Below are 20,859 nucleotides of genomic sequence, written 5' to 3'. Positions count from 1 at the left end.
ATATGTAATTTCGTTGGCGTCCTTATCGGATTGTTTATCCGGTGATGTTCCCTTGAACCGGGACCAAATCAACTGGCCACAGCAACTAAAACTGGGATTGGGAAAATGAACGATCTGTGAAGGTAGTTTTTTTGGGGAAAACGTTCCGTTGGAATACTTGTTAAATAATCATTATTCATCATGAAGGTGGGCTTTGCACTCGTTCTCCTCTGGTCTCTTCCAATAACCAATGGTAAGTACAGCAACTAGCTAGCTTTTAGCTGTAGTTAGAGATTCCTGTAAATGGATGGCTAACGTTACCTTCGGTCAATCGGTTTATATCGACTTGATTTGTAATATCCGAGAGCTATTAAAACATTCGTTTCTAATGGCGGGTGGTACGTCAGTGGCTGAAACCCGTGTGTTAACTACATGAATATAGATGTCGACCCGATGATATATATGGATACAATATTGTTATGCCTTCACTGGGTGTGTTCGTAAATTCACGGTGGAGTGTCAGATGGTGCTCCGGAATGTTTTAGAAAATTCAGAGCATTGTCAGATTGACCTTTTTTAAATAAATTAGGAGTGCTCTGGTTCGAGGTGTAAGGGTTGCTCCAAGCATTCAGACCACACATTAGTTACTTCCAGACACCTCCTTCTGACCATTTTTCTCTCGCCCTAGCAGAGCTGCTTAGTCTGTTTGCCACACGGCCATATTTTCACGTTACAGCGCTTGTTAACGGGAAACAAACGGGCGACGGACTGACGTTACCTGTGCTAAGTAGCTCGCTATCTGCTTCTCTGAACAACTGTTTACACATTTGCGGTGTCTCTTTGTTTATACACTGAAAAATACTGTCTGCTGCAACTGCGTTCACCTTTTAAAACCGTGTACAGTAAGTATTGATGTTGATGTGATATGCAAGTAAATTGATTTGTTTCTAGAACCGTGCCGCAATTGTGAATCGATTCACGCTTACATTTATTTTTTATTTTAATTTTATTTTTTAGACAGGTTACCTTCACTTCGTAGGGCACGCCTATGGTGGTCTGCTTGAAACATGTAGGTATTACAGACTGGGTCAGGGAGAGGTTGAAAATGTCAGTGACACTTGCCATTTTTTTTATTTATTTTTTATTTATTTCACCTTTATTTAACCAGGTAGGCCAGTGGAGAACAAGTTCTCGTTTACATCTGCGATCTGACCAAGATAAAGCAAAGCAGTGTGACACAAACAACAACACAGAGTCGGGGCGGCAGGGCAGTCTAGTGGTTAGAACGTTGGGTTAATAACCGGAAGGTTGCAAGTTCAAATCCCCGAGCTGACTGTCGTTCTGCCCCTGAACAGGCAGTTAACCTAGGCCGTCATTGAAAATAAGAAATTGTTCTTAACTGACTTGCCTACTTAAATAAATGTAAAAAAAATAATTAAGAGGAATAAACAAACGTACAGTCAATAACACAATAGAAAAGTCTATATACAAAGGAAGTAAGATTAGGGAGGTAAGGAAATAAATAGGCCATAGTGGTGAAATAAATTACAATTTAGCAATTAAACACTGGAGTGATGGAGATGTGCAAGTAGAGATACTGGGGTGCAAAGGAGCAGCAAAAAAACAATATAGGGATGAGGTAGTTGGGTGAGCTATGTACAGGTGCAGTGATCTGTGTGCTGCTCTGACAGCTGATGCTTAAAGTTCGTGAGGGAGATATGAGTCTACAGCTTCAGTGATTTTTGCAGGTCGTTCCAGTCATTGGCAGCAGAGAACTGGGATGGAAAGGCGGCCAAAGGAGGAATTGGCTTTGGGGGTGACCAGTGAAATATACCTGCTGGAGCATGTACTACGTGTGGGTGCTGCTATGGTGACCAGTGAGTTGAGATAAGGCGGGGCTTTACCTAGCAAAGACCTATAGATGACCTGGAACCAGTGGGTTTGGTGACAAATATGAAGCGAGGGCCAGCCAACGAGAGCATACAGGTCGCAGTGGTGGGTAGTATATGGGGCTTTGGTGACAAAACGGATGGCACTGTGATAGACAGCATCCAATTTGCTGAGTAGAGTGTTTGGGGCTATTTTGTAAATGACAACGCCAAAGTCTTTACGAAGTTTTACTAGGGTAGAGGTGTACAGAATGGTGTCGTCTGCGTAGAGGTGGATCAGCGAATCCAGCAGCAAGAGCTCATTGATGTATACAGAGAAAGACTCGGCCCGAGAATTGAACCCTGTGGCACCCCCAGAGACTGCCAGTGGTCCGGACAACAAGCCATGTGAACTCTATCTGAGAAGTAGTTGGTGAACCAGGCGAGGCAGTCATTTCAGAAACCAAGGCTGTTGAGTCTACCAATAAGAATGTTATGATTGACAGAGTCGAAAGCCTTGGCCAGGTCGATGAATACAGCTGCACGGTAATGTCTCTTATCGATGGCGGTTATGATGTCGTTTAGGACCTTGAGCGTGGCTGAGGTGCGCACATGACCAGCTCTGAAACCAGATTGCATAGTGGAGAAGGTACGGTGGGATTCGAAATGGTCAGTGATCTGTTTGTTAACTTGGCTTTCGAAGACCTTAGAAAGGCAGGGTAAGATAGATCTAGGTCTGTAACAGTTTGGGTCTCGGATGTCTCCCCCTTTTTGAAGAGGGGGATGACCGCGGCAGCTTTCCAATCTTTGGGTCTCTCAGACGATATGAGAGGTTGAACAGGCTAGTAATAGGGGTTGCAACAATTGTGGCAGATAATTTTGCAACAATTGTGGCAGATAATTTTGGAGGTTCCTGATTGTCTAGCCCAGCTGATTTGTAGCGGTACAGATTTTTCCGCCCTTTCAGAATATCAACATTTTTTAATGGGGCATGCTTACTTAAGATGGTGAGGAAAGCACTTTTAAAGAATAACCAGGCATCCCGTGTGTGTGTATTTTTATTTATTATTTAACTAAGCAAGTCAGTTAAGAGCAAATCTTATTTGCAATGACAGCCAAACCCGGACGACGCTGGGCCAATTGTGCGCCACCCTATGGGACTCCCAATCACGGCCGGTTGTGATACAGCCTGAAATTGTACCAGGGTCTGTAGTGACTCCTCTAGCACTGAGATGCAGTGCCTTAGACCGCTGCGCCACTCGGGAGACTGAGGTTCATACAGAAATGGTTTGTTGATTGTGTGGAAGAACTTGACTGACCTGCACGGAGCCCTGACCTCAACCCCATCGATCACCTTTGGAATGAATTGGAATGACGACTGCAAGCCAGTCCTGATCGCCCTACATCAGTGCCCGACCTCACAAGTGCTCTTGTGGCTGAATGAAAGCAAGTCCCCGCAGCAATGTTCCAACATCTAGTGGAACCCTTTCCCAGAAGAGTGGAGACTGCTGCTATAACAAAGGGGGAACTAACTCCATATTAATGCCCATGATTTTGGAATTAGATGTTTGACTAGCAGGTGTCCACATACCTTTGGCCATGTAGTGTATTTTAAAATGTGTCTTTCATGAGGGAGGATAATTACATTTACATTACATTTAAGTCATTTGGCAGACGCTCTTATCCAGAGCGCAGTTCTAACTTTACTTGTTTCTATCAATTCGTTTTACTGATATTTTGTTTAGGAATTATTAATTGATTAAAACAATTCCATGACCAAATCGTTAACGGAATTTATGAAAAAAATCAGGAACGGAATTTATGAAAAAAAAAAACTAACGGAATTTCTGCCATTTGAATTGGCTACATTTTGGAATTCATAGTCACACCATTGTTGGGTTCACAAATTTGGACAGCACAGTAGAGTACAATAAAGCAGTACATTACAGTCGGAGCTGTACTTTTATGGCCAAACTTGAAAAACATAGATGTCTATGCTTGGTTCAGATTTGGTCCGGACAACACACATATTTTAGGATATTTGCGCATTGGTGCTCCGATGTAAAAACAATCCTCGTCACATAGCAAAATATTTATTCCCATATGCGCGTAAAGTGGTCGACACTGTAGAGCCCTGCATAGGATACATCACCATGAAGAGAATAACATTCATATCCATAATTAATTATGCATTTCTGTGTAGTACAGACCAGAGACCCGTAATTCAATTCTGTTACTGGGTGTAAATCCACTTTATTTACTGTCGTTCAACAACTGAAAACATATATTTTGAGTCAACGTGTCATGTCATAGCTAACGGCCCTTTCTTTCTGCAGATATAGTTGAATTTTGAATTCAAAGCAAATATTTAAGACTTTTTGGGAAAACGTGGAGATGTTCAGTTAATGAAGGGAGATTTTACTGAAATTCTCTTGCCAAACTTTGCATCTGTGCAGTTCTTCCAATAAATGTGTTTTCATAATGGGCTCGGGAGAGACGAAGGTCGAAAGCCATGCGTCCTCCGAAACCCAACCAAGCCGCACTGCTTCTTAACACAGCACGCATCCAGCCCGGAAGCCAGCCGCACCAATGTGTCGGAGGAAACACCGTACACCTAGCGACCTGGTCAGCGTGCACTGCGCCCGGCCTGCCACAGGAGTCGCTAGTGCGTGATGAGACAAGCATATCCCTACAAGGCCAAACCCTCCATAACCCGGACGACGCTGGGCCAATTGTGCGTTTCCCCATGGACCTCCCGGTTGCGGCCTGCAGCGACAGAGCCTGGGCAGAGTTTCTGGTGGCACAGCTAGCACTAGCCTAGCCTTAGACCACTGCCCCACCCGGGGGGGGGGGGGAATCTTGAGTCACAGTTTAATGCTGTCACTGTGGAATTGCCCTGTAGCCTAAGACCCTCTAGCAACCTTTTAATAGACTTGGAGACGTTAGGCCAGGGAAGAGGAACTAAAGTCAGCAGACCCTAGCCTAGATGTTCCTGAATTACAGTGTTCCAAATCCGTTTCAGTGCTTTAGCGACAGTTTTGAAAGTTATGCTGTTCTCCACGCTGTACAATTCCTTTATGGTTGAGTCACTTTCTGGATCTCAGATGTGTCATACTTCATGTTCAATGTACTGTTGTTTTACATTGTCATCAGCAGTTTAACTGGTTTCATTGTAGCCAAGCTATTTATAACCTGGGATGATTCCCGAAACCATGGTTTGCTTTCTGTCACACCCTCACACTTTTTTTTTTATAACTCCAACACCGTGGACTCTGTTTCAGAGTGCAAAGGCTGAGTTGGAGGAAACGTCATAGTCATGCACACAACAAATTAGACAACAGGAGGATCTCGATCCAGGATTGGATTGAATGTCTCCTCAGCGACCAATAAACTTAATCTTGACATCTAGCCACTTAGTTAGACAACCAAATGCATAGCTGGAGCCCCTGAGCTGGATATAATTTGACATATAATCTTAGATTTCTTATAGTTATACTTGGTTTAGCAGGCACCCCGACTGTGCCCCCCCCCCCCCCCCCCCGATTTAGAAAGAGGGAAAAAAACAGAAAAAAAGATAGATTTGAGTCAGAGGGTGCACTGAAGCTTAGCACACACAGATGTTAGGGGAACTGTTCCCTCTAAATTAGATACCCCCCCCCCCATCTGATGCAACATCCTGTTGAGGATAAAAAATATATCTCTGATTTTGTTCTGGCCATTCTCACACACACATTCTCAAGCACATTATTTTGGGGGGAAAAGGTTTGAAATGCTTTTTAAATTTGTACACTTTTTTTTTTTTTTTTGGAGGGTAAAATTCTGATGAAAGTGGCAATTTTAGGCTCTTAAGATATATATTACATGCCTTATTATGACGGTATCATTATACTCCTTATAGTGTACTCTAACATATGCAGAAGCCTGTCTTGATTCTCAAGTAAAAATGTTAACATGAATTTGTTAATGTAAAAAAAATATATATATCAATAGAAACACCCCCTTTTTCTTGGAACAATATTATAGTTGTTTCTGTTGGCTCAACTATAGTATGCAATGTTTTTGCAGTTCAATTGTTAAATTAAAATAATCAACTCTACGGTCATATCTAAGCCAATATGACACCAATATTGATGAACATTTGCAAATCAACTTGACAGGCGGAACACGACACACCGCCTCTCGTCATGATCCGTCCGGCTGTTACAGGGAACCATTATACCAGATTTTCGCAGAAGGTCGCTAGCATTAGGGTGTTCGGGCAAGGTCGCTAGCATTGGGGTGTACGGGCAAGGTCGCTAGCATTGGGGTGTACGGGCAAGGTCGCTAGCATTAGGGTGTACGGGCAAGGTCGCTAGCATTAGGGTGTACGGGCAAGGTCGCTAGCATTAGGGTGTACGGGCAAGGTCGCTAGCATTAGGGTGTTCGGGCAAGGTCGCTAGCATTAGGGTATACGGGCAAGGTCGCTAGCATTAGGGTGTACGGGCAAGGTCGCTAGCATTAGGGTGTACGGGCAAGGTCGCTAGCATTAGGGTGTACGGGCAAGGTCGCTAGCATTAGGGTGTACGGGCAAGGTCGCTAGCATTAGGGTGTACGGGCAAGGTCGCTAGCATTAGGGTGTCGGGCGGGCAAGGTCGCTAGCATTAGGGTGTACGGGCAAGGTCGCTAGCATTAGGGTGTACGGGCAAGGTCGCTAGCATTAGGGTGTACGGGCAAGGTCGCTAGCATTAGGGTGTACGGGCAAGGTCGCTAGCATTAGGGTGTACGGGCAAGGTCGCTAGCATTAGGGTGTACGGGCAAGGTCGCTAGCATTAGGGTATTTGGGCACTTATATATTTTTATATATGTGTGTGTGTGTGTGTGTGTGTGTGTGTGTGTGTGTGTGTGTGTATGAGAGAGTAAATCCATTTGAACTGAACAGGTTTTTGGTGCAACCATTTTTATTAAATTCACAATGTGTCACTCTCATGGGCACATTTCTGCTCATTTAAAAACTAAGGATGTGCTACTTTTTTTTTGTAGCATTCCTAACAATGCTGACATCTTTTCAGCCCCATCTCAGAGTTCTAAACCGGTCGACCAACTCAGTTGCTACGCAACAGTATCAGCTAGCATCTATCTAGGTAACACCAGTTGGATGAGATGCAAAGGAAGATTGATGTTTTTTTTACAATTTAATCCATGTACACAATACCCAATAATGACAAAGCAATTTTTCAGACCCTTTACTCAGTACTTTGTTGAAGCAGCTTTGGCAGTGATTACAGCCTCTAGTCGTCTTGGGTTTGACGCTACAAGCTTGGCACACCTGCATTTGGGGAGTTTCTCCCATTCTTCTATCCAGATCCTCTCAAGCTCTCAGGTTGGATGGGGAGTGTTGCTGCACAGCTATTTTCAGGTCTCTCCAGAGATGTTCGATCGGGTTCAAGTCCGGGCTCTGTCTGAGCCACTCAAGGACATTCAGAGACTTGTCTCGAAGCCACTACTGTGTTGACCATAAGCACACAGCCAAGACGTTGTCCTGTTGGAAGGTGAACCTTCACCCCAGTCTGAGGTGCTGAGGGCTCTGGAGCAGGTTTTCATTAAGGATCTCTCTGTACTTTGTCTCATTCATCTTTGCCTCTCCTGACTAGACTCCCAGTCTTTGGCGCTGAAAAACATCCCCACAGCATTATCCTGCCACCACCATGCTTCACCGTGGGGATGGTGCTAGGTTTCCTCCAGACATGACATTTGGCATTCAGGCCATAAAGCTCAATCTTGGTTTTAATCAGATCAGAGAATCTTGTTTCTCATTGTCAGTCCTTTAAGTGCCTTTTGGCCAACTGCAAGCAGGCTGTCATCTGCCTTTTATTTTTTTCATCTGGCCACTACTGTAAGGGCCTGATTGGTGGAGTGCTGTGGACATGGAAGAACCTTCCAAAAGGACAACCAAACTTCTTTAATTTAAGAATGATGGAGGCCACAGTGTTCTTGGGGACCAGAATTTCTGTTGGTACCCATCCCCAGATCTGTGGCTTGACACAGTCCTGTCTCTGAGCTCTATGGACAATTCCTTTTTGACCTCATGGCTTGTTTTTTTGCTCTGACATGCTCTATCAACTGTGGGTCCTTTTATCTAGACAGGTGTGCCTTTCCAAATCTTGTCCAGTCAATTGAATTTACCACGTGGACTCCCAAGTTGCAGAAACATCTTAAAGATGGTCAAACAACGTCATAATAATCATCCCTTGCTTGTGTGACGTGTGCAGTCAAACTCCATGCTTGCTTACTTTGTTAGCGATGTGATAAAATGAGTGTCTTTGAACCCAACTGTTTTTAAGGAGAAAAAAAAATAACCAAAGATGACTAAACATTCAATCAGTACTGAAAATCCAACTTTTTGGAACAAAATGTGCTGTCATCACCAGACGGACAATTTTTAAATCAAGTTGATGCATCTATTACAGGGTTTGTAGCGTACCGCCTAGCGTCACTGCCCTGGGATATGACGGTCTTGGGTTCGATATGTAGACAATTCTCTTTCGTGTGTAATGAGCCTATAGCCTGCTGTTCCATCTTGAATTTTCATTTGAAGCATGTTGCTATACGTGGCTTGTTTTGGATCATTTGCAAAGACATTGGCAACTTTACTGTAGTCAAATTCTGTTCTCAGGTTATCGCAGTCACAGAGCAACCAGATAAAACCATGTGATTTAATGTTTACTGGAGAGCATAGGTGGAGTTCGCATTGTTGTCCTCAGGAATTTCCTTTTTCGGCTTCCGACCAATTTGAATACTCTACAAGTCCATCAAATTTCCAGAGTGGGCTCTGCTAATTCTGTGTGAATCAGTTTGAGCACTACCAACACAGTGAATGGGGAAAATGGATTCAAAGTCAATCCATCTGCTGGTGACTTGCTGAATGTGTAATCCTAAAGGAGGGCTGTGATTGGTTAATGATTCTATAATGTCCATTTCTATGTAATAGATGGATAATATCATTAAAAGTACCAGAGCCTACTCTGGAAATGTTTATTTTGAAGAAGAGTATATTGTTTACAAACGGTATGTCTAAAAAAGCTCAATCGAAAAGTGTCCTTTTGAGATATCATTATTTTTAATGTTGATTAAATTAATGTGACACTTTTTTAAAAAGTCTAGACATACTCCTTAGTTGAGAGAACACAACAAGGAGTTATGACTCCAAGATGTCTATCATGTACATGTTTATAGATCATTAGGGTCTTAAATGGCCACTTTAATCATGTTTAATGGATGATAATAATAGTTTGCTACAAAGGTAAACCGCATGTTAAACATCCTCCCAATGCTGTTCCTATGTGAGAATTACAAGAACATTCTGACATACTGAAAATATTTCTCGCTGGCGTGGAATCGGCCAATAGAAACGCTGGCGTGGAATCGGCCAATAGAAACGCTGGCTAGTGAGGTCACTGTCATTGTTGCCAGTCTATTGTTTCTTTCTCACCACAGGGGTGTGTTTGCTTATTTGTTCTTCAGAGATTTTAAATATGGGATCAATTCCTCTTTTTTGAATATTTCATGTTGTCCACAGGACATGTGAATTGGTGGTTGGCTGTGAAGAAATACAGTGTCGTGTATTTGGCAATGCCGGATTAAGTGATATGACATGCTATTCTTAATATTACCTGATTGAGCTAATCATGTAAATGTAATTAACGAGAGTCGGGGCACCACGGAAGAATATTTATAGAGCTGTTATCTTCCGAATAAACTCTTAAAGACCTAGTAATATTTTACATCAATAGCAGTCAATATTAATCATCATCTAAATTCAGTCTCATCTGAAAGTTAAATTCTCGGTTATCTGCACGAACCCTGGCTAACAAGTTGAATCAGCAATACAAAATTGGGTTTAATTATTTATTTACTAAATACCTAACTAATCACATAGAATTACACACATAATTAAATCATAACTTGATTACAAATTACCTCATAAATGAAAACATCCCTAAGCGGGCGGATCAGATTTGACAGCTTGATACACAAAAGAAAAGGGGCTGGGTTTGAGTGAAATAGCGGGGAGACTGTGGAACAAAGGGTGAAGCTATGCTATCGTAAATACAGTATCTTATGCATTCTAAATTACTGCCCATTTGGAAAAGGAAAATGCAATAAATATTTACTCTGAGCTGTGCTTCGGTAGATGGAAGGGCCGTGTTGCCCAACCGAGTCCTTTGAAGAATTTCTCTGCTGGTAAATTGGATACGTTGTTGTGTGATAGATGGGATACTCTGTCTGTTCCTTCCTAACCTGCGTTTGCAGCATTTGCAGCTGCTGTTGCTAATTCAACGGCTAGGAGGTATCACTTCTGTAGTGAATAAGAGTTCAAAGGTCATACCATTCGCAACCAAAGCTCATGCTGTAGTTATTACCTGAACCATTCTGACATCGGACCGTCGTCCTCACATCAGGAGGTTATATTGTCGTCAAGGCTTTATTTAGGAAGGGAGAGGAGGGCGTTTTTGAAAAGTTTTTTTATTTTTTTATTTTTTTAACCTTTATTTAACCAGGAAAGTCAGTTAAGAACAAATTCTTATTTTCAATGACGGCCTAGGAACAGTGGGTTAACTGCCTGTTCAGGAGCAGAACGACAGATTTGTACCTTGTCAGCTCGGGGGTTTGAACTTGCAACCTTTCACAGGGGAGGGCCACTGATCGAACAGAACCCTACCTTATGTAAACTCAAATCTCACATTTTAGAAGCTAAAATCACATTTTATCCTTTTCATCATGAATAATTTCATATTCAAACATTTTAAATTGAACAACAATTCCATGTGAATCCGATAACTCTGATGTGTAGACTTCCCACTGTAGAGTTTGTCATCTTATCATTGATGAGAAATCCTCAGATGACAACCGAACTGACATCATATTCATTAAGTACCACCGCATATGTTCAATTGGTCGGATTACCAGAATATAGTTAATTTCCCCCCACCTTCTGATGTTTCCAGAATCTCTATGTTAATCAAGGGTTTTGCAAATGTAATATCAGTAGGGTGGAGAGAGGAAAAAGGGGGAAAGAGGTATTTGACTGTCATAAACCTACCCCCTGGCCAACAGCCTAAAGTATGCAAATGTTTAGGCTATTTTAACTTCAAAGTTGCTGCCGAAACAGTTGATTATATCAAACTCCCATCAAATAACATGTAAACAACACGGTACCAAACAGTGAAGAATTATTCAGTGACCCGGTCTGCCTGTCTGACTCTCTGTGTTCCAGTGCTTGCAGAGCTGCCTCAACCTCAGAACCTGACTCTGCTCACACTGAACACACAGTATGTACTGACGTGGGACTGGGACCAGACGACCACAGGCAACTCTGTTACCTTCACTGTAGAGTACATGGCGTAAGTCACCAGCTGCACTCACACCACCCGCGCAGACCCCCCCTCCATGTCACATACTGTATTTCACATACTGTATTTCACCTCCCCCCTCCATGTCACATACTGTATTTCACCTCCCCCCTCCATGTCACATACTGTATTTCACCTCCCCCCTCCATGTCACATACTGTATTTCACCTCCCCCCTCCATGTCACATACTGTATTTCACCTCCCCCCTCCATGTCACATACTGTATTTCACCTCCCCCCTCCATGTCACATACTGTATTTCACCTCCCCCCTCCATGTCACATACTGTATTTCACCTCCTACATGTCACATACTGTATTTCACCTCCTACATGTCACATACTGTATTTCACCTCCTACATGTCACATACTGTATTTCACCTCCTACATGTCACATACTGTATTTCACCTCCTCCATGTCACATACTGTATTTCACCTCTTACACCCAAACAGTGACTCGTCTGCTTTATTTGACCACCATGAGTCATGATCTGATATTAGGCCAAGACTGTCTCTCATCACTGACCCTCTCGCTCGCTCCCCAACAGGAAGTACAAGATGAAGATGAAGAAGAAGAAGAACTGGAGCCGTGTGTGTGAACGGACCACACGCACCCGCTGTGACCTCACAGGTTCTGATCTGCACTACCTGGGCGTGTACGTGCTCCGAGTCCGAGCCAGCGCAGACGGAGTCAACTCACACTGGGTCAACAAAGACTTCTGCCCTGATATCGATGGTGAGAGGAATGGGAGAAGGCAGACAGACTTGGGCACAGATGGAAAAACTAAATGAGATAAGAAAATCAACACAGTTGCAAACATTCACACATTTAAACGCCCACCAACTCCCACACCTACACACCAACAACCACAAGTGTGTGTTGATTGAGTTTGAGTTTATTTATTTTTTTACAGGGACGGTGCACATTTAATCAACGTTTCAGTAAAAGTGCCGGTTTTAGCCAGCCGTCTAATTTTAAACTGCAGTCCCTGGGCAGGTTATTAAAAATAATTACAATATAGACAATCATTGAGCAGTGAGCACACGCAGAGCAACATAGGACAAGCAAGATGTAGCATACAGACAGGACAAAAAGCAACAAGACAAAATTCATAAAAGCAACAAAGTGTTTCCATACCTCACAAGCTACAGACAACATGGAAAGCGGTAATACACAGTGAGGGATTATGTTTACACTTCTAATTGACCTTTAGCCTTGTCTTCAAGCATTTTGTGAAAGTGTGATATGTGGTGCAGTTATGTGTGTCTGATGGCAGTGTATTCCAGACATGGGAAGCTCTCACAGAGAAAACGGATTTACTAAAGGTGCTTTTCCTTAAGGGAACTATACAGTCACCTCTCATGGCAGACCTTGTGGATCTGCTGCCATATGTCTGGGTTTTCTGTTTAACAGAAGTACTGAGTGGAGGGGGAGCCAGGCCATTTAGGATCTTGAATACAAGACATGCGCTTGTGTATTGCACAAGATTTTCCCAACTCAAGAGCTCATGCTTTCTGAGGATGTAACAGTGATGATGGCTATTGGGCTTTCTATCAAGCACTTTGAGAGCCTGCTTGTTGACAGACTGAATAGGTCTTAATGTTGTACAGCAAGCTTGGGCCCAACTAGTCAAGCAGTATGTTAAGTGGGGGAGTATCATAGATTTGAAGTACAGTTTTGCTACCTCTGTAGTCAAACAATTTCGTATAAATCGGAAATGAGCTAGGTTGAATTTGGTAATTTGAATGACCTTTTTCACATGCTTTTTTAAAAGAGAGGTTGGAATCAAGTATGATGCCAAGGTACTTAAAATCAGATACCACCTGGAGCTTCTCCCCTGACACATAGACATCTGGTTCAGTAACATCTGTTGCCCTCTTTGTGAAGAACATGCAAACAGTTTTTTAAAATTATTTCATTTTTCACATTGAGATGCAAACACGAGTCACTGAGCCACTTTGTAACCTGGACCATTACAGTAGTGAGTCACTGAGCCACTTTGTAACCTGGACCATTACAGTAGTGAGTCACTGAGCCACTTTGTAACCTGGACCATTACAGTAGTGAGTCACTGAGCCACTTTGTCACCTGGACCATTACAGTAGTGAGTCACTGAGCCACTTTGTAACCTGGACCATTACAGTAGTGAGCCACTTTGTAACCTGGACCATTACAGTAGTGAGTCACTGAGCCACTTTGTAACCTGGACCATTACAGTAGTGAGTTCTTGTGCAGCTTGTCTGCTCTGCATGCACATGTATCACTATAAATCACAATCATTTATTCTAGCACATCTAATATTGAGATCGCTTTTCAGGACTTACAGTTGGCTTTGGATGTTATTCAGAGGCATCTTTTCAAATTGACACTGTGCTTAATGCAAGAAACTAAATGTGTGATTTTTATTTTTATTAAATTTAACAGATGGCGTCACAAATTTGATAGGGTCACCTATAAGTATCTTGGGAATTGGTTAGATGAAAAGCTGAATTTGAAACAATATTGATAACCTGACGAAGAAACTGACGTTGAAATTGGGTTTCTATTTTTAGGAACTAATCTTGCTTTTCAATATCTGTCAGAAAGGATCTTGTTCAAAGCACTTTATCGGTCCTCGATTTATGGTGACATTGTCTATATGCAGACATCCACAAGTATCTTACATTAAGGCCAGGGTGTATCATGGTGCTTCAAGATTCATGACAAATGCTACATCAATTACCCATGGTGCAATGTACCTCTCCACCAGGAGGCTAAAGCACTGGTACACTTTTGTGTACAAAGCATTGATGGGACAACTCCCTTTGTATCCCTGTTCATTACTGACCAGATCAGTCACTCAATACAGTCTTCGTTCACAGTCGCTGCTGTCCTTGTCTATTCCTAAGTCTAGAACTGAGATGGGGAAGGGCTAGAACTGAGATGGGGAAGGGCTAGAACTGAGATGGGGGAGGGCTAGAACTGAGATGGGGAAGGGCTAGAACTGAGAGGGGGAAAGAACTGAGAGGGGGAGGGCTAGAACTGAGAGGGGGAGGGCTAGAACTGAGAGGGGGAGGGCTAGAACTGAGAGGGGGAGGGCTAGAACTGAGAGGGGGAGGGCTAGAACTGAGATCGGGGGAGGACTTACAGTTGGAGGGGGATGTTATTGAGAGGGGGAGGGGAACAGGGCTTTTGAGAGGGGGAATAGAACTGAGAGGGGGAGGGCTAGAACTGAGAGGGGGAGGGCTAGAACTAAATGGGGATTTTTAGAACTGAGATTTAACTGAGAGGGGGAGGGCAGAACTTGAGGGGGAGGGCTAGAACTGAGAGGGGGAGGGCTAGAACTGAGAGGGGGGGTTAGATGAAGGGGGAGGGCTAGAACTGAGGGGGAACAACTGAGAGGGGGAGGGCTAGAACTGGGGGAGGGCTAGAACTGAGAGGGGGAGGGCTAGAACTGAGAGGGGGAGGGCTAGAACTAGGGGGAGGGCTAGAACTGAGAGGGGGAGGGCTAGAACTGAGAGGGGGGGCTAGAACTGAGAGGGGGAGGGCTAGAACTGAGAGGGGGAGGGCTAGAACTGAGAGGGGGAGGGCAGAACAGGGGGGAGGGCTAGAAGATCTTACACTGAGAGGGGGAGGGTAGAACTGAGAGGGGGAGGGCTAGAACTGAGAGGGGGAGGGCTGAACAAGGGGGATGCTGAGAGGGGGAGGGCTAGAACTGAGAGGGGGAGGGCTAGAACTGAGAGGGGGAGGGCTACCTAGAACTGAGAGGGGGAGGGGCTGAGAAGGGCTAGAACTGAGAGGGGGAGGGCTACTAGAACTGAGAGGGGGGAGGGCTAGAACTGAGAGGGGGAAGGGCTAGAACTGAGAGGGGGAAGGGCTAGAACTGAGAGGGGGAAGGGCTAGAACTGAGAGGGGGGAGGGCTAGAACTGAGAGGGGGAGGGCTAGAACTGAGATACAGGGCTAGAACTGAGAGGGGGAGGGCTAGAACTGAGAGGGGGAGGGCTAGAACTGAGATGGGGAGGGCTAGAACTGAGAGGGGGGAGGGCTAGAACTGAGAGGGGGGAGGGCTAGAACTGAGATGGGGGAGGGCTAGAACTGAGATGGGGGAGGGGCTAGAACTGAGATGGGGCAGGGGCAAGAACAGAGATGGGGGAGGGGCTAGAACTGAGAGGGCTAGAACTGAGATGGGGGAGGGGGGAGATGGGGGGGGCTAGAACTGAGAACTGAGATGGGGGAGGGGCTAGAACTGAGATGGGGGAGGGGCTAGAACTGAGATGGGGGAGGGGCTAGAACTGAGATGGGGGAGGGCTAGAACTGAGATGGGGAGGGGCTAGAACTGAGATGGGGAGGGGCTAGAACTGAGATGGGGAGGGGCTAGAACTGAGATGGGGGAGGGGCTAGAACTGAGATGGGGGAGGGGCTAGAACTGAGATGGGGGAGGGGCTAGAACTGAGATGGGGGAGGGGCTAGAACTGAGATGGGGGAGGGGCTAGAACTGAGATGGGGGAGGGGCTAGAACTGAGATGGGGGAGGGGCTAGAACTGAGATGGGGGAGGGGCTAGAACTGAGATGGGGGAGGGGCTAGAACTGAGATGGGGGAGGGGCTAGAACTGAGATGGGGGAGGCTATCTTTTTCCCCATAATGCCTTCATCCTGGAATATGCTTCGAAAGATATTAACGTTATGGGAGTTAGTGTCTTTGCCTGTTTTTAAGACGCTGATGGACGACACTCTTTGTGGTAGTTGCATTTGTTTCTAATCTAATTCAAATGTATCTGTAACTTGTGACACTTAAGCTGTGTTGGAATACTCATACGCACACACACACACTATCCTCGCGCGCGCACACACAACACTATCCTCGTGTGTGCGCACACACACACACAACACTATCCTCGCGCGCACACACAACTACACTCACTCACAAACAGTTAATCTGTCCTTCACCAAGAATCATTCCCAGGACTCTGGAGTTGCCTGTATTGTAACTCTTGAGTTTATTTTAGGTCTTATCTGTTCTTCCCCCTGTCTAGCTTCGTTGGGCCCACCGTCCAGGGTGGAGATGGTTCCTGTGGGGAACCTGCTGGACGTGATCATCTCTGACCCCCTGACCAGCACCCAGCACTCCATGAGGAAACACGTCCTCAACCTGTACTACCGCATCCTGTACTGGAGCCGCTCTGATGACCCTCAGGTACTGGCACAAACTTCTGCCTTGTTTTGTGGCCTCTAACGACTCCTGGGCCTCCCCTCAGTAACCCTGGGACTGCTATAAAATACCAGAAGCTACAACATGTAACATTCTAAACAACAAACTTAAAGATAGAAAAACACACTTGTGTTCCTATCGTTGGATTCGGGGTAGACTTTGAACATTGCGATTATTAAAGACATGATAGATCAGACCTGTAGCATGTAAAGGCGTGAAGTTAATGGGTCTCTCTAGTAAGACAACTAAGCTTGGAATATGTTGAGTGATTACATGTGGCAGGCATTGATAAGGGGAGATGGGTGGAGATCTTAGAACCTAACAATGTCACTGAGGGAGAGAGGGTAATGTAACGTTTACATTATGTCAGGATATGTCACTGAGGGAGAGAGGGTAATGTAACGTTTACATTATGTCAGGATATGTCACTGAGGGAGAGAGGGTAATGTAACGTTTACATTATGTCAGGATATGTCACTGAGGGAGAGGGTAATGTAACATTTACATTATGTCACTGAGGGAGAGAGGGTAATGTAACGTTTACATTATGTCAGGATATGTCACCGAGGGAGAGAGGGTAATGTAAGAGGGGGGTAGTGCAAGAGAGGGCAGCGTATCCCAACGCTGTCTGATTTTATAACGTGTTCTTATTGGATGTTCAGGGTCTGAAGCCTAAAGTGTTGGACTCTAGCAACAACCTGGTGACGCTGCCTGAGCTGGAGGCCTGGACGTGGTACTGTGTCATGATCCAGTCTCGCTACGACTACTACAACAAGACTAGCAGCTACACAGAACCCCGGTGCATGCAGACGGAGGGTAGGAATGAACACTTCACACTAAAGGCTTGGAGATTGGTTTCCAAATTGCTTGACAAATTACCTACCTGTATAATGTGTGTAGAGATGCCAGAGAGTGTGTTTTCACAGGAGTAATTGCATAATAAGGCCACTAAAGTGTGACTGTTCTCGTCCTCAGGTGACACCTCGTACGGGCAGATCTTCCTGTACTTCCTGGTCTCCATGATGGTGTGTTTCCTGCTCGTGTTGCTTTCCTGCTACACCTTCATTAGGTTCTACAGAGTCCTCAAAAACACCTTTTACCCCTCTATCCAGCTGCCTGCACACATCCAGGAGGTAGGCGTCAAACGCTTACTCAACAGTAAACAGCATAACAGTAATATCCAGGTGTACCGTCCATCCTCTTGGTTGGTGGGTGTGTCTGTGTGTTTAAGGGTGGTTGGGAATAAGTAATGACAATTTATCTTTCTCTTCCCCTCTCCCAGTACCTCTGTGACTCCTCCCCCGGCTCCGACATGCCCCGCCTCCTCACTGCTGATTCAGAGGCGGAGCTGTGCTGTGATAAGCTGACCATCTGTCCTGAGGTGGTGCTACTGGAGATACACGTCCCTCCTCCCCTCACAGCGCCCCCCTCAGAGCTGGAGCAGGACAGCGGCAGGCACATCCGCCAGGACAGCGGAGACTCTGGAATCTACTCCACAGAGGGAGGCTCCGCCCAGCAGGGTCGTAGCGGTGGGGAGCCAATCAAGAGAGACCAGGAAGTGGACTCCTGGCAGACACTGGAGCAGGTCAAGATGGAGGAGATGGGGAGAGACTCGGCTGACGAAAAAGATCTGGACGAGGGGGTTGTGGATGTTTGCGTCTGAGGGGAAATGGAGAGAGGAGAGCTGGGTGGAAAGCATCAATGATGGGTTGGCGATTTGTAATGAGGAAATGAGAATGGTTGCACAGAATGTTCTCAAGTCTCTGTCTTGCTGCTTTTCCTCAAAGGACACTGAAGAGGATGAAGTCTCTGAGCCAAAGACACATCGACACCTGTCCTGCCTACATTAAAGGAAACCTCTACTCCAAAACTATCCTATGATATTGTCGTGTGTGTGTGTGTGTGTGTGTGTGTGTGTGTGTGTGTGTGTGTGTGTGTGTGTGTGTGTGTGTGTGTGTGTGTGTGTGTGTGTGTGTGTGTGTGTGTGTGTGTGTGTGTGTGTGTGTGTGTGTGTGTGTGTGTGTGTGTGTGTGTGTGTGTGTGTGTGTGTGTGTGTGTGTGTGTGTGTGTGTGTGTGTGTGTGTGTGTGTGTGTGTGCGCGCGCGCGCCTTGGATAGATAAGACAGTACATTGGCAGCAGTGCATTTGGTGTGTGGGCGTGTGTTGTCAGTGTAAGTACTGAATGTCTTAAGAGTCCTGTGTCCTGTGCTTAGATGATAGACAGTACATTGGCAGTAGCGTATTTGGTGTGTGTGTTGTCAGTGTAAGTACTGAAGGTCCTGTGTGTACATAGTCAGTGCACGTAGTCCGGGTAGCCATTTGACAAGCTATTTCGCAGTCTTAAGGCTTGGTTATAGAAGCTGTTCAGGGTCGTGTTGGTTCCAGACGTGGTGCACTGTGGTTGCTCGAGTCTTTCACAATGTTTGGGGCCTTCCTCTTGACACCGCCTGGTATAGTGGTCCTGGATAGCAGGGAGCTCTGCCTGGGTGATGGACTGGGCCGTATTCCGTGGTTGTTTGCCCTGCCACATCTGAGTGCCTGTTTTTATTTTTTTTGTGTTACTTTTAGAAACATTTAATTAGTTTTGTCCTTTTATGATTCTTATAGAATCTGACATCAGGAAGTGTCATGTTTTCTCTCTGATACCTTATTATTTGACTTCATCTTTGTTTTGAAAGGTGCTTTGGTCCAACTGTTACTGGTTGGGCCCCTGAGACTTAAACAAGAACTGAATCCCTGAAGGTCTATGTTTATTGATGTCTCTCTTCCTCTTTCTGATGGTTTGTTCGCTGAGGTGGAACAACTTCCACCTAGAGCAGGGCTGCCTAACCCTCTTCCTGGAGATCTACTGTCCTGTAGGTTTTCAGTCCAACCCTAATTTAACATATCTGATTCAGCTAGTTAAGGTCTTGTTGAGCAGCTAATCAGTAGAATCAGGTATGTTTAAATGAAGGTTGGACTGAAAACCCAAAGGACGGTCGATCTCCAGGAAGTTGGTTGGGCAGCCTAGAGGTTCTTCCACCACATTTTGTCAAAGTTAAACAAGGAAAGAATCGGCATAGCATTTGGATAAGAAGTGACAAGAAACCAAATGCATTAACAAATCACCATACCTTGCATCTGTTAAAGCCTCATAACCACAGCCAATGCAAATGTTTATCGTCTACGCTTTTATACCAAGCTGACGTCTGACGCAGAGTTAAAATTACCTAATGTGAGTTAAGTAGTCCTGGTGAATAGTGTTCCCAAAATATTGTCGCATTTTATATCGTGGGGCATGCTGTACAATACTGAACATGCTGTAAACTATTGCTTCCAAATGGAGTTGAATTCATATTAAAGAAAGTATCTCTCATCTCATACCCTCTTTGCCCCAGGCCTTTTATTGCATACTGACACTACTGATTTTTCTGTGTTGTCTGTGATTAATAAATTAACACTGGGACAGGACAATGTGATTGTGAACATGTTGCCGCACGTAGGTTATCGATAGATTCTGGGTTAAACTTGGAACATTGTTTAATATTCAGAAGTATCTTATTTAAGGAGTGATAGCGACTGGTTTTGCTTTGTGTCAGAAGTTGATGGTTATCTGTAGGAGCCAGATGGCTTTGGAATGTGTTGGGTGGACGGGAGGAAGTCACATGATCACTTTAGGGGATACGGATGGTGATCTGTGGGTTTAGGCAAATGAGGGTTTATTACCGTTCTGTCAAACCATAATAGATGTAAGGATTGGTGAGAAGGCGTGCCAACATTTGGATTGTGTGTGTGCATATTACACACACACAAAGTTTTACATACCTTAGCCAAATACATTTTAAATTCAATTTTTCACAATTCCTGACATTTAATCCCAGTAAATATTCCCTGTTTTTGGTCAGTTAGGATCACCACTTTATATTAAGAATGTGAAATGTCAGAATAATAGTGGAGAACATTATTTCAACTTTTCTTTCATCACATTCCCAGTGGGTCAGAAGTTTACATGCACTCAATTAGTACATTTCATCATTTACATTTAAGTCATTTAGCAGACGCTCTTATCCAGAGCGACTTACAAATTGGTAGCATTGCCTTTAAATTGTTTAACTTGTGTCAAATGTTTCGGGGAGCCTTCCACAAACATCCCACAATAAATTGGGTGAATTTTGGCCCATTCCTCCTGACAGAGCTGGTATAACTGAGTCAGGTTTGTCGGCCTTTCACAGTTCTGCGCACAAACTTTCTATAGGACTGAGGTCAGGGCTTTGTTGTCCTCAAGCCATTTTGTCACAACTTTGGAAGTATGCTTGGAGTTATTGTCCATTTGGAAAATGCATTTGCAACCAAGCTTTAACTTCTTGATTGATGTCTTGATCTTGCTTCGATATAACCACATAATTTCCCGTCCTCATGATGCCATCTATTTTGTGAAGTGCACCAGTCACTCC

At 44.6% G+C, this 20,859-nt stretch overlaps 1 protein-coding gene across 2 annotated transcripts; it reads left to right on the top strand.

Moving 5' to 3' along the window:
* Positions 1-12: 12 nt before the first annotated feature.
* On the top strand, positions 13-18,307 carry LOC135518935 (interferon alpha/beta receptor 1a). 2 transcript variants are annotated; one of them, XM_064943901.1, is made up of 7 exons: positions 13-232; positions 11,101-11,227; positions 11,785-11,972; positions 16,251-16,411; positions 17,089-17,242; positions 17,402-17,559; positions 17,709-18,307. In XM_064943901.1, the coding sequence occupies exons 1-7, from the start codon at positions 181-183 to the stop codon at positions 18,087-18,089; spliced, it is 1,221 nt and encodes a 406-aa protein (XP_064799973.1). In that variant the 5' UTR covers positions 13-180; the 3' UTR covers positions 18,090-18,307. The 2 variants fall into 2 exon arrangements, with proteins under 2 accessions (XP_064799973.1, XP_064799974.1); XM_064943902.1 differs by having other exon boundaries at positions 18-122.
* The last annotated feature ends 2,552 nt before the right edge of the window (positions 18,308-20,859 follow it).

Source organism: Oncorhynchus masou, chromosome 29 (genome assembly GCF_036934945.1).
Source record: "Oncorhynchus masou masou isolate Uvic2021 chromosome 29, UVic_Omas_1.1, whole genome shotgun sequence".
In the NCBI taxonomy this organism is placed as follows: Eukaryota; Metazoa; Chordata; class Actinopteri; order Salmoniformes; family Salmonidae; genus Oncorhynchus; species Oncorhynchus masou.
This window is presented reverse-complemented; position numbering and strand designations above follow the sequence as displayed.

Excerpts from the sequence above, each read along its gene's own strand:
- LOC135518935 (XM_064943901.1), top strand. The coding sequence starts at position 181 with ATGAAGGTGGGCTTTGCACTCGTTCTCCTCTGGTCTCTTCCAATAACC. Across the intron at positions 16,412-17,088 it reads GCCGCTCTGATGACCCTCAG|GGTCTGAAGCCTAAAGTGTT; the intron begins GTACTGGCACAA and ends TTGGATGTTCAG. Across the intron at positions 17,560-17,708 it reads TGCCTGCACACATCCAGGAG|TACCTCTGTGACTCCTCCCC; the intron begins GTAGGCGTCAAA and ends CCCCTCTCCCAG.